Source organism: Alternaria incomplexa (genome assembly GCF_024043165.1).
Source record: "Alternaria incomplexa strain BMP 0042 chromosome Unknown scaffold_22, whole genome shotgun sequence".
Taxonomy (NCBI): domain Eukaryota; kingdom Fungi; phylum Ascomycota; class Dothideomycetes; order Pleosporales; family Pleosporaceae; genus Alternaria; species Alternaria incomplexa.
Genome location: NW_026249871.1, coordinates 154582 through 167292, shown reverse-complemented (window position 1 = coordinate 167292; position 12711 = coordinate 154582). Strand labels below are relative to the sequence as shown.

The 12711-nt window shown below is 54.6% G+C and overlaps 6 protein-coding genes across 6 annotated transcripts; 2 read left to right on the top strand and 4 right to left on the bottom strand.

Moving 5' to 3' along the window:
* Window positions 1-280: 280 nt before the first annotated feature.
* Window positions 281-1971, bottom strand: J4E90_010453 (uncharacterized protein; the record flags this gene model as incomplete). Its single annotated transcript, XM_051439965.1, has 4 exons — window positions 281-1184; window positions 1329-1617; window positions 1667-1684; window positions 1731-1971. The coding sequence occupies 4 exons, from the start codon at window positions 1969-1971 to the stop codon at window positions 281-283; spliced, it is 1452 nt and encodes a 483-aa protein (XP_051286187.1).
* Window positions 1972-2454: 483 nt separating this feature from the next.
* Window positions 2455-2769, bottom strand: J4E90_010452 (uncharacterized protein; the record flags this gene model as incomplete). Its single annotated transcript, XM_051439964.1, has 2 exons — window positions 2455-2678; window positions 2736-2769. The coding sequence occupies 2 exons, from the start codon at window positions 2767-2769 to the stop codon at window positions 2455-2457; spliced, it is 258 nt and encodes an 85-aa protein (XP_051286186.1).
* Window positions 2770-3191: 422 nt separating this feature from the next.
* Window positions 3192-5376, top strand: J4E90_010451 (uncharacterized protein; the record flags this gene model as incomplete). The annotated part of the gene is made up of 2 exons (XM_051439963.1): window positions 3192-3383; window positions 3439-5376. 2 exons carry the CDS (start codon window positions 3192-3194, stop codon window positions 5374-5376), a joined length of 2130 nt encoding a protein of 709 aa, XP_051286185.1.
* Window positions 5377-5819: 443 nt separating this feature from the next.
* Window positions 5820-6938, bottom strand: J4E90_010450 (uncharacterized protein; the record flags this gene model as incomplete). The annotated part of the gene is made up of 1 exon (XM_051439962.1): window positions 5820-6938. The coding sequence occupies one exon, from the start codon at window positions 6936-6938 to the stop codon at window positions 5820-5822; it is 1119 nt and encodes a 372-aa protein (XP_051286184.1).
* An 806-nt stretch (window positions 6939-7744) lies between these two features.
* J4E90_010449 (uncharacterized protein) lies at window positions 7745-9352 on the top strand (the record flags this gene model as incomplete). The annotated part of the gene is made up of 1 exon (XM_051439961.1): window positions 7745-9352. The coding sequence occupies one exon, from the start codon at window positions 7745-7747 to the stop codon at window positions 9350-9352; it is 1608 nt and encodes a 535-aa protein (XP_051286183.1).
* Window positions 9353-10115: 763 nt separating this feature from the next.
* On the bottom strand, window positions 10116-11276 carry J4E90_010448 (uncharacterized protein; the record flags this gene model as incomplete). The annotated part of the gene is made up of 1 exon (XM_051439960.1): window positions 10116-11276. The coding sequence occupies one exon, from the start codon at window positions 11274-11276 to the stop codon at window positions 10116-10118; it is 1161 nt and encodes a 386-aa protein (XP_051286182.1).
* Between the last annotated feature and the right edge of the window lie 1435 nt (window positions 11277-12711).

The window sequence follows — 12711 nt, the reverse complement described above, 5'->3', positions numbered from 1 at the left end:
GCGCTTTCAATGAGAAACACCACGTCCCTAACATTGCGGGCAAACTATAGCCGTGTAGATTGCGATGCATCATAGGTCAGTCTGGAGTGGCAGGACAGAGAGACGGGATGAAGGGGCGTCCCGAAAGAGTAAGATCTGCGCTTGATGTAGAGATACCTGCTTGGCACATATAAAACCAACAAAGACCACCAGGCACCCACTCAAGCTGTCGGAAACGATTAGTCGACCGAGTATTTCTGCGGATTAACGCGCGACTGCCAAAAGTATTCCGCATCCTCGTTCACCTCGCCGGCCCCTCCAACGTATTCCGTCGACTAGGCATCCTCGGATCCCTCTTCCCCATCGTAACCTCAAGCGCCTGTATCAAAGCCGTGCCATCATACCTAACAAAGTTCTCGCCCTCATGTTTCTTCCCATAGACGCGAATAGGTTCAATACCAATACTCTTGAGCTCGTCTCGATCGACTGCCGGCGTCCCTGGTCCTTGGAGATGTATGATGTGCGTGACGTATTTCTTATACTGACTCTTGTTAAGAGGCCCAAACACGCTCTTGGAGTCTTCACATGCTTTCGCGATAGCGGCTACGAAATCAAGGGCGGAGTAGGGGTTGGACGACGGTCCTGTCTCGCGATCGATGGTCGAGTTGAGGATGAGGATCTTATAGCGGATCGCGGGGTTGCTGATGGCTTCGCCGATACCTTTGAGAACCAATGAAGGGATGATGGATGTGTAGAGCGAGCCGATGCTGTATATGACAGCCTGCGCGTCGTTCAATGCATTGAGAACCGTTGGGTTCGCGGAAAGCCGGATCTCTTGGCCATAAGGATTGATATACCAAAGTCTTTCGATTCTGGCTGGCAGCTCCTCTTCATCCGCTTTGGAGAAGGTAATGTATTGCTTTCGAAGAGTGGGTAAAGATCCGGGTAAATTGGCGTCTTCGATTCGATCGTGCTGTTCGGTCTCATCGATTATTGGTGCACCTCCCGATACCAGGGCTGTGGATATGGAAGGGTGTGAGATGGAGTTCTGGCCGGTGATGGTGTCGCCGTTTGCGAGGCTGACTGAGATGTGGTGCGTGAAGTTGGTGTTGATCGCCGGTAAGACTGATGTGTGACTGGGCACAGAACAGATGCTGGAGAGTAGATAGATGGCTGACTCAAATGAGCCAGTGAAGAGTCGAGCGCTGTGAGTGTCAGCTTCGAGGAGTTTGATGCGGGTAGGTGCGCTGAGGAGGATACGCTATGATAAACGTAACAGAGACGATGAAGTCGGAAATTGATCGATCATATGGATGGTACAAAGCAAAATGAGTGCATGAATTACATACCCAGTAAGAAACAAGTTACCGATACTCGCACCTGAGAAGTCAAAAGTTGATGAGGGCCGGCGACGCTTGACGATCTCGTATGCGACAACATTGAGTATCGATCGTATAAGCTCTTTCTTCGCCGTCGAGATGTTTGTCCAGAGTGCATGCTCAGCCTCTACAATCTGCAGCCATTCATCTCGGGCTGAAGAGCGTTCTTTGGGCAGTCTGTGGTTGAAGAAGGTCTTGATAGCTGCTTTTTCGCTATCATCGTGATCTGGGTCATCCGGGATCAGGCGGACAAGACGACCTAGACCGGTTAACATCTAGACCGTTGTTCACGAAGAACATTCTCGTACTTCTCACATCACCGATACCTGTTCATGTCAGTGTTGTGTTATTCCTGCCTTAGACGGCGCATACCTGGTCCTCCGAAGACGCGTATCAGCTCAGACGAGCTGCCGCCGTTATCACTGATAGGGATGACATAGCTCAGCGGACATCTCTTGTCTTCTCTGACTTTCTTAAACACATCGACTAGATTGTTTGCAGCGCTTCCGCCCGAGAACACGACGATGCCTTTGCTTTTGAGGTTGCCGTTGGACACCGGCGAAGACGGCGTTGCGTGGTCGCCGTTAGGCGTAAGGAAGTTCTCGGCAGACATGACGAGATGCGTATAATGATGGTTGACCACAAGGGTCGTGGCGCGGGTTTATCAAGTCATGGTAATGTTGACAGGGTGTTCGTAAAGGTGGATGCCCTTCCATGAGCTCAGAATAGAAGAGGCAGGAGTCATGCACTAATCCATTAGGGTAGTGTCACGCGTTACGCGACTAGGCAATATCTCGCATTTTGAGCACAATTTGGTATAGGCGTTTGATTGAGATTTTGCATTTGTAGTTGGTTTGGAAATGAAATTTGTACAGAACGAGTCGCCATCCAAGATGTGGTAGAAGGCTGCTCTCAACGCATCCAACCCCGCTCATATTGCATGCCCATATCCGCTCATCATGGGCGCTGGAAGTAGCGCATGATAGTCTCAGTCCCATTGTAGTTGAGATGACGCTCTGGCCGTGCGTGCGATGCCCAGTTCCAGCTTCCCCTACCCCTCACACCACTGTCTCTTGCCATTGCAGGCCACGGCCGCCTAAGAAGTACCAGCGGCCTCCTCTCGCTCCTTCCTCCGCGCTCGCTTCTCGAGTAGAGCGTCTCGTCGGTCGGCTAGAAGGCGGAATTGGCGGTTCTCAACGCCAGTGAGCCAGTAGCCGAAGCTGCCACCGGCGCCGGCGTAGAGGGGGTAAACCCAGAGGGATTCCTTGTTGAAGAGCGGGCGCATCTCAATGCCGAGTTGCCATAGCCGGGCGGCAACGCCTAGCATATGTCGTCAGTAGAGGCCCTTGGGGTGTGCGCAGGCGGTTGGGGACATACCGAAACCGCTCCAGAAGAGGATCTTGTGAACCATGGTGAGCGGGTGTAGTCGAGGTAGTGGTGTCGGTGGGAAAGACTCCTTCTGTGCTGCAGCAGCAATCGGGGCGGGTGTCGTGAGGGCGCGTTGTCACCGCTGTACCAGCACTGGCTTTCTGGGCTGCGATGCTCCATCGTCAAGCTCCGGGACGCCAAGAACGAACCACCCACGCGGATGCGGAACCAAGGTCCGCCGACCTCACCTCCGCGACAATGCCGCCTTCGCGCCTCTCCTGATACCGTCGCTCACTTTTTAGCTTTCGCTCTACAATCCATTCACTATTACCATTCTGAGCTGGCGCACCAGCCTAGCCCCCTACGTCATTCGCTGCTCGCCAGCCTTTCCCACCCCCGTCTTGATGCGCCGGGCCGCAACACAAACGACACAAAACGACTGATCGCAATCACGTAAAATCAACCATGGCGGAAGTCGGCCGCAAGCGCCCAAGTGAAAGCGATGGAGCTGCAACTATGCGCAAAAAGCTGAGGCCATCGGAACTGCCGCTCTCACAGGCGAAGCGATCGGCCATCGACAGCCTGGTGCACATGTTCCGTAAGAAGGGCGCATACGACGACATACGCAGAGACTTGATGAAGCAATATGTGTCAGGAGTAGGTGGCCAACGATTGATTATTGTTATATGCTAGGCTAACCTTCGCGTGCCAGCCTGCTAAGGATGAACTGCAAGCCGCCCTCAAGGAGCTCGTCGACCGCGAAACCGACCGAAATCCCTCGCTGCTGTCCAAGGATCCCCGAATGGCGACTACACTTATAGAAGGCGCGGGTGAGCGCAGCGACATCTACGGCAACATTATGAACACGGTCAACACCCTGCTGGACAAACTGATTGATGAGCATGGCGTACCGAAAATGCGCGAGTACCGCATTGCCGAAATAGGCGCTGAGGCGGCTGCTGAAGAGGAGATGCGAGGCAGTAAGAGCGAAGAGGAATGGGCTAGAGAAGCAGACGCTCGTCGAGAGAAGCGTGAGGCCCGGAGAGAAAAGGAATTGGAGGCAGAGCGCGAGAGAGAACGTGAGGAGAGGGCAAAGAAGGAAGAGCGCAAGCGCCGCGAGAAGGAAGAGGACGACGCCCGTGAGAAGGCGCGACAAGAGGAGAAGGAGCGCAGGCGCAAGGAGCGGGAAGAACGCGACAAGGAAGACGAAGAGCGCCGACGCAAGGACCGAGAGAGAATTGACAAGGAGAGAGAAGAGGAGCGTCTACGCCGCGAGAAGGAGCGAGAGGAGCATGAGAAGAGCCGAGAAGCCCGTCTCAAGAAGATCCGCGAAGAAGACGCTGAGCGAGAGCGCCGTCTACAAGAGGAGCATGACCGAGATCGCGGCGGTCGCCATCGCAGTGGTCGTGGCCGTAGCAGGACTCCCGATCGTGAAAGGAACCGGCGTGGACGAGACAGGAGCAGGCGAAGGAGCAGGTCAAAGACCAGGTCGCCTGAACGCCGTCTGTCAATCAAGCCTGAAGACATCAAAGTTGACGATGAGACGGCATTGGCGCTCCTGCTACAGGAAAGTGAGCAGATGAAGAATTCACGACAACGGAGGCCTCTGCTTCCGCGATCAGAATCACTCGAACCACCTATGCGAAAAGCTCAGCCTCCCAAGTCGCTTGTTCCCCGCGATCCCGTGAAGGCTCGACTGGACAGGCTTGACAGCAAACCTGAAAGGTCACCCAGCAAAGACGCAAAGTCACCCGCTCCAGGTACGCCAACTGCGGTTGCGAAGGACGAAGATACCACAATGACCGACGCCCCATCCGCAACAGAGGCGGACAAGGGCCGATGGGATGGCAAGCGACCTGAGTTGCCTTCGAAGCGTGGCAGATCCCCCAGTGTCGCACGCAGCACGAGGGAGCGTAGCAGGAACCGATCGCAGTCCCGCGGAAGTCGGTACGACAGACGTGGCTCGCGCTACGACGACGACCGCCGTTCTCGACGTGACGATGATCGACATTCCTACCGGCCCTCAAACGACGGTAGACGACGCGATCGCGACGACCGAGATGAGAAACCGTCCCGTCGCGAGAGTCGCAGCCGCTCACGAGAGACCCACACCAGCCGCCGCAAGTCACGCTATGAAACGCGCAGTCCGTCGCCACCTCGAGAGGAGCGTCGCAGAGATAGAGAACGTTCCCGCTCACGAGGCGGCCGACGTGAGCGCGAGAGATCTCCTGCTTCCGGGCGTCGCCGTCGCTCCAGAAGCCCCGAGAACATCGACCGTTATGTACCCGGTGGCGGTGGAGGTGCTGGCAGTGGCAGTGCTCGGAAGCGCGAAGACAGCCGTGACCGCAAGCGCGACGACAGTCGGCCTCGCAAGCGTGATGATAGCCGTGACCGCGCACGGGGCTACAGGGCCCGGGACTATGACCGCTGGGATGGCGGTAGAGACCGTGGTAGTAGGCGTCTGGAGTCTGACTGCTACCAACCTGGCGGTGCTCCCGCTGCTGAGGCCGAGGATAAAGATCGAGAGCGCGATCGCAAGCCTAGGGAGAGAAGTCGGGAGCGGAGCAGAGATAGGGGACGTGATGATAGGGATAGACGTAGGCGGAGGAGCCGCAGTGCGAGGAGCCGTAGCCGAGACCGACGTCGCTGATCGGTTGGGAGGGGTTTGTTCTAGGATGTATGATTATTAGTAGGCATTTAATGTGCGACTTGCAGCACGTGTGCCTTGGAGATAGGCCACCGCCAAAATACATGGAGTTGCGAAATGCTTTCGCTCAACGGCGAGCCTGTGTTCAACACCTCAGGTAGCATATGTGGGGAAGTGGCAGCGAATATCCGTGGCATTTCTGCAACTACTGCCGTATCCACCACTAAAAAAAATGGCAAAAAAAAGGCAAAAACATACAACAGCGGGGATTCGCTAGTGGTCACCCACCTAACTACTAATCCGCCGGTATCATGCTTGTATATGGCTGAGCGGACGGGAAGCCTAATTTTCATGATCCTATGGTCGTATGTGCAGTTTCGAGCAACTTTAGGTAATATAACGGTTTTGGTAAAAGAAACCAGACCACCCATCCCCCCTCCCTCATCTCACCCCCAATTCCTCGCCGTTCTCCCCTCGTTATCACTCAGAGTGTCCACCTCATCCACCGTCGTCTCAACAAACTTACCTTCCTCTGCTACCGGGACATCGTCGTCGTCGTCGACTTCCCACATCACAAGCCTCTTCCGCTTCTCCCTTAGCAATCTTACCTTTTTCCCTCTCCTCGGCGACTCAGATCCAGTATCAGACACAAGTGACGGCGAAGGAGAGACCGGCCTACTCTGACAGCTACTCCTCAACGCGCTTTTCGATCCCGGTAGAAGACACCTCTCTCGACTCGGCGTAGGCGGCCGATTACCCACCTTCCCAACCGGAGTATCCACTTCAATCACCCCCAAATCTTCTCGCTCAACAATCGGCGTCGCAGGCTCATCTTCCACAACTAGAACCTCATCCCCAAACTCCCTCTCCCACTTCTCCTTCTGCCAATCGCGCATGAAACCTGGATTGATACTCAACCACTTCCTACCCGCATCCGCACTTCCGTCGGGCATAGGCATGCCTTCTACATGCCAATACAGAAGATACGTGTAGCTTCCCGCATTCCAGCGTAGACCCGTGAAGTCTTCGACTAGTAAGCCGGTAGTTACATACCATTCTATATTCTTGACCTGCAAAGCAGCGAAGGCTTCCGGATCGCCGATGCGGAAGCGCGCATTTGGTGGCAGGGTCCAGCGGAAGGGCAGGGGGTGAGGTTCGTGAAGCGATTTAGCGCGGTTGCGGAGGGATGTGGGAACCGTTTTGAGGAGTTTATCGGTTGGGGGTTGGTTGGCTGGGCCGTGGGGGATGCGGACGTCTGTCTGGGGCACGAGGAAGGCTTTGACGGATGATTCGGTGCTTTCGTCCAGTGCGTGGCGTCGTGCTCGGGGAGTAGAACCCATAAAGTCTGAGCACTCATCTTCGTCCACTATCTCTAGTGCACTGCCTTCTCTTCGGAGCGCGATCGATGCATCGGCCAGTAAACCCAACGTGAAGGTACCCGTTGGAATGGTGTCTCCGGGGTCGAATGCATGGTCTAAACGGCTTTCTGTCAAGGCTCCTCGGCTGACTTCTGGGATGCTTGGGTTGTTACCGCAGACCACGAGCTCACTGGTGACTGTACGCATTAGAGGAGGAGCTGCTTTTTCCGCTGATCGACTTTTGTTCAAGAACGGCGGATAACAATAGCAAGGTAACGAGGGAATGTCAAAACAATGAGCAATGGCGCAATAGATGAGGGGGTAGAATGGTTGCGGTGAGAATGAACTTTTACCTTATCCATGGGACTGCTGTGAAGGGCTGGCATGGAGACAGGAGGCCTGGCTGGCTGGTTGGTGTTCTACATATTGAAGACTGTGCTGTTAATGAGTGATGTTCTTCATACAGAAGATTTCAATGTGGTAGGTAGACAGGAGAGTCGTGTAATACGACTTTAGTATATAAGCTGGCGGTATTGATTGCCTAGAGTCAGATGTGCCGAACAACCCGTTGAATGAATGGCGGCGTGTGCTGTGCCAAGGCGGGATTTGAGTGAAACATCGCAGTCATTCAAGCTGTCCATCTAATTGACTATCCAGAGATTGACGAGGTCTGATAGAAGGGCCTTTTGGTGACACTTGGCGTGGTGAGGTCGGTAGACAGAAGCAGGGACAGGTGCCAAGACGGATAGGCGAGACGATCCCGGTAAGACGTGCAGTGGCGTACAGGCTTGGGGCGTCGCTGGGTCACGTATCTCGTCCATTGCGCGTGCGACTCCTTCCGTATTGGCTGACCGGCCTGCTGCCTTCCCTTCGACGTCCTTCTCTTTTCACTCGCGGCTGCCCTTGGCCACACGCTCCTTCACATCTGCACCGGCCCGCCGCGTTTCATACCCGTTTTTTCTTCTGCATACAACCCTGCTTTCACCTACAAACTTTAACTTGGCGCTGCCGTCATGTTCGTCCCCGGAAAACCCAAGATCAAAACGAGAACCGTCCTCGTCAAGAAGGCGACCGCCCCCACAGCGAACCCCTCACCATCGCCGCACGCGAGACCCGGCAACGGCACACGCAGCTACAGCGCATCCGGCCCGCCAACGAACCGATACCAGTCCACGCCGCGCTCGCAAACAGTCTCGCGGGAACCCGCGCGCAAGTCGGTTTCCGTGTCGCGTGTCGAGACCAACAAGCGTAAAGGCACCGACACGCCGCAATGGGCGAGCAGCGACGAGTCGAGCGAGGATGAGGATACCAGTCGGCTGGGCGTCAAGCGACGGAAGACGCGGCCAGCGAGTAGTAGCACTGAGCCGATGAGTCTGAACCGCGCACTCGAGCCGGACTTGAAGCGACGTATACGAATAGTAGAGCCTGATGCCAAGGCGAAACCGAAGGGTGTCAACGGCACATCGAATGGAACTGCCAACGGCACATCAAATGGCGCGTCGGATATGATGAAGATGGCGCAAGAAAACGCTGCATTCAGAAAGAAAAAGGCCGTGTCGGGGAAGAGCACTCTGAAGCACGGCTTCGAGATGACGAAAGATGATGGCGCGAAAGCCTACAAGTCCGCATTCCCCGGTAGCGAGAAGAAGTTCACCGTTGAACTCCAATACCCCAGCCTGTCACGTCCCGAAAAGTTCGAGGCAGTAGCCAGGAAAGAGGTGGACGAGGAGTACAATCCACTGGAAGACATCTACTTCAGCATAGAGGAAATCATCCAGCACTACCTCCCGCCCGATCTCGCCAACGAGCTCTCCTCCGACGCCGAAGGCACCGTCCGTCTCCTCAAGCGCGCCGTAACCAAAGACGACCCGGAACTCTTCAAGCAAGAACTCGCCAAGTTCAACAAGCTCATCAAAGACCAATACGCCAACGGCACGATACCCCGCATCCTCGACGACATGCACGCCATCCCCCTCAGCCTCGTCAAACGCATCACCGCCCAAAGCTATAACCGCATCGTCTCCCCGCATGCCCACCGCCTCCGCAAAGTCGAAGGCAAAGAAACAACCTACGGCGAACTCTTGACTCCCTTCGTCCACAAAATCTTCGCCCAAACCGGCCTAAACTCCACCCACACCTTTGTCGACCTCGGCTCCGGCGTCGGCAACGTCGTCCTGCAGTCCGCCCTCCAAACCGGCGCCGAAAGCTGGGGCATCGAAAAGATGAAGCTCGCCGCCTCCCTCGGCACAGAACAAGCCTCTGAACTCAAAGCGCGGGCGAAGCTGTGGAACATAGCCCTCCCCCGCATCGAGCTCATCGAAGGCGATTTCCTCGAAAGCCCTGAGATTGACGCTGTTCTCCGCCGTGCTGACGTTGTGCTGGTCAACAACAAGGTGTTTGGCGAGACGCTGAATAATCTGCTGTTGCAGAAGTTTCTCGATTTGAAACAGGGCTGTAAAGTCGTTAGTTTGGAGAGTTTTGGCGGGGGCGCTAAGCAGGGGGTAAGGAATGAACAGAGTATTGCTGGGCTTTTTGATGAGGAGAGGTTTGAGAGTGGGACGAATAGCGTTAGTTGGGCGGGGGAGAGCGTCGAGTATTTTATTGCTACAAAGGCGCGTTGAGGCAGGCGGGCTGGGATTCGATTGGAGATGGTTGGTGAGTTTGTATCATATATAAGGTGATTGGAGGATATGGTCTTTGGACATGTTATCCTGGATCTCTAGCGTAGAGCTGGACGGACGGGAGAAAACGTAGGATGGGGCGATTGAGCATGGCACACTTGGCGTTTGATTTAACATCAATACCCCTCGATATCTTCTCTTTCTGTAGCTATTCCAGATCAGAATCTATAAACATATGCATTCCAGCACTTCCGATTCGGACATCTCACGCCGTGGACACTCTGCTATACCTGTCAAATATGCCGCTTCATGTACGTTGCATCACTCCCAGCATCCACACCAATCATATCTTCCTAGAAACTGTATCGTCGTATTATATATACCGAAGGATAGTAAAGAGCAATAATCCGCTCCGTGTATGTACACCAAGATATTACCCAGTCGCCCATCCCACCGAACACCAACACCGTATATGCACATTCAACCTCCCTTTCCACTACAAACTCGAACTCAAACCCATCCACCGTATATATAAATCGTAAAGGAGCGTGTATCGGGTATCTGAAAAAACCAATGCCAACGAAAAAGGAGCGACGTCGCTAATGTACAAATAAAGTAGTAAAAAAGCCTGAAAATGCAAAGCAGTCGTGTTTCTCGTTATATATACCCTCTTTTCCATCTTCATCTTCTTTTCCTGTCTCCATCCTAATCCTCATGCTGATAAGAAGGAAAAAGGCCATACGACTTGCTCACTTGACTTAATCTAAAAGAACAAAGCCATAGCGCCCAAGCCCACAGCGCCAGCAAACGGCACGCCATTCACGCCCGCAGCACCCGTCTGCACACTGGGCTGCTCTGTCGAATCCCCACCATCACCTCCACTCGCCTGCGTCGCCTGAATGGGGTCCACAAACGTATAACTCGTCATCGTGCTCGGCCTCCCCTCCGCATCCGTCGTCGTAATCAACTTGATGCTGCTAACGAGCCCACCACCAGGCGTATACGTAGTCAAAAACGTGCTTCCCGCCTCATCCGTCGCAGTCTGTACCTCACCGGCGGTAGGCGCGTAGTCAGCCGCAGACGTGGTAACCGTTGTGCGGCCTGCGGAATCGGTGGTTGTGCGGATTACGGCGGGGCGGTTCTCGGTTTGGGTGACGGTGCTGCCTTGGGAGTTTGTGCGGACGAGGGTTACGGGGACGGAGGCGGTTACTTCGGAGAGGACGCGCGTGGTGCGGACGACGGTTGTGCCGTCTTCGGTTATGGTGGCTTCGACGGGGATGATGGCGGGGCGTTGGGTGGTGGTTTGGCGGACGGTGGTGGTGGCTTGTTGGGTTGTGGTTTGTTGTTGCGTGTTGGTGACGGTGGAGGGGGGTGCGTCGTCCGAAGGTTGCTGCGATTGTTGGGGCTGCTCGGTTTGTTGAGTTTGTTGAGTTTGTTGAGTCTGCTGCTGTGTTTGGGTCTGTACTTGGGTGACGGTGGTGCCTTGTTGCGTCTGGACCTGCGTTACGGTGGTCTCGACTGCTGGTGGAGGGGCTTCGCTCGCCTGTGATGAAGGCGCGTCTTCGGTTGTCTGTTGTGGGGTTGAAGCTTCAGTGGCGGAAGCCGTGCCATTGCCCGGCGCCTGCCTCTTCTTCAGGTCGTTGACAGCGTCGACAATGAGCTTTGTAGCGAGCGCTGGGTTGTTCTCGTGGACATGTTCGACGCCGCGGTGGTGCGACTCGAAGACACCATTCTTGAAGTCCTTCAGTCCGCTTAGTGCTGCTTGTAGAGATTCCTCTGGCAGCGCGTTCAACAAGTCCTGGAAGGCTTCCTGTGCAGTCGCATAGATGGTCTTTGGGTGGTCGTCTCGCTTGTTTGGCGAAGCAGCAACGGCAGTGCTGAACAATGGCAGGGCCAAAACGGCCAGCTGGCAGAAGGAACGCATCGTGGTGGAATCGGCGTGCGGAACGAAAGCGAAGGTGGATTCTCAGCGAAGAAGAACAGAAACTGCGACAAGCGTGTTAGCAGGTCGTCATGACTGGAATCAAGGCCGTAAATTGTGTACAAGAAAAGAAGTCAAAAGCGCAATGGGCTGATGTGATTGCGAAGACGTCGCGGACTGGAGAGCAGGCTTACACAGAATCTGTCGCTTCCGAGTGGCTGGGTTGCAGGTGTCTGACGCCACAGCCCGAGAATCGATAGCCTGTAGACTTCTAATGTTCAACGTTCCCGTTTCTTTTTGCCGACGAGGAAAAGAAAGCGAGCGTAATTATTCGTTTGGTCGTTCGGGGTGATCTCAACAACGAGTGTGGTCTTCCCAAGAGTCAGTCGAAACAAGCGGAGTCGTAGACCGTAAAGTCGGTAAAAAGGCGTTGGAAGCGTGTGATAGTGATGAGGAGAAACGGCAGATCAGTCCTTAAGGCAGAAGGCGATACGGTTACTGTACGAGTTGAGCACCAAGCATCTTTGGGTAAGGCGTTGCTGATACAGGTGCGCTAGGTGCGTCTTACTTGACAGAAACACGAGGTTTGGACCCGCTGTTTGTCATGGATCCCATCGTCACTTTCGCCTCTTGACCACGCCCTAAACAAGCCAAGCTTCAGCATCCCGATTTTCCGCTGAAGATCATGCTCCAGTGCTCTCCACTGAACTGACAGCTGGAACTATTGGAGTGCATCTAGTTCTAGTAAATGTTCGCGCACACCGAGTTCCAAACTTCTTCACACCAGCCCTTCCTATCGCAACGCAACCGATCAGATTTCAGACGATTGTGCCATTGAAACCTCGGCCTTGAAACACGAACCAAAAAAAGTTGGCGCGTAAACCTCGGGGTCGGTATATGCAACACCCCCTGCAACTGCAGAAACGGTAGGAGCCTGGAGCCTTTTCCGCACCAGTACCAGCGACCTCCAGGGCTCGCTTGTTGGAAGCCAGAACGCCAGAACGTCATGCATGGACCGAGCCACCGGGGGACGGCGGACAAGCTATAATCGGGGTGGACGTCCCAATTCGCTCGCCGGAGTCGCTCTGTTCGCATGTTGAAACCGTGCTGAGGCTTCCACGGAGCACTCGACGTGTTGGTAGTCGCTGCCATGTGTGCATTGCGATGGCATCGTCATCGCAATCTTCCAACTACCAATTCTTGGTCCAGAAGTATTACCTGTGGCATTGAGATTTGCTTTTCCCAACCATCATCATCTCCTCGTGTTCAAAGCAGACGAGACAATTTGTTCTCGCTTTTCTCTCGTATCTCACACACCTTTACCTTTGCTATCCACTCCACTATCCACTAACAAACGCGTATCTCACACATCTGCAACTCCGCTCCGCTGCCAGCAGGCGTGATCTATTTTTACTCAGAGACAGGGCATGATTGGGAC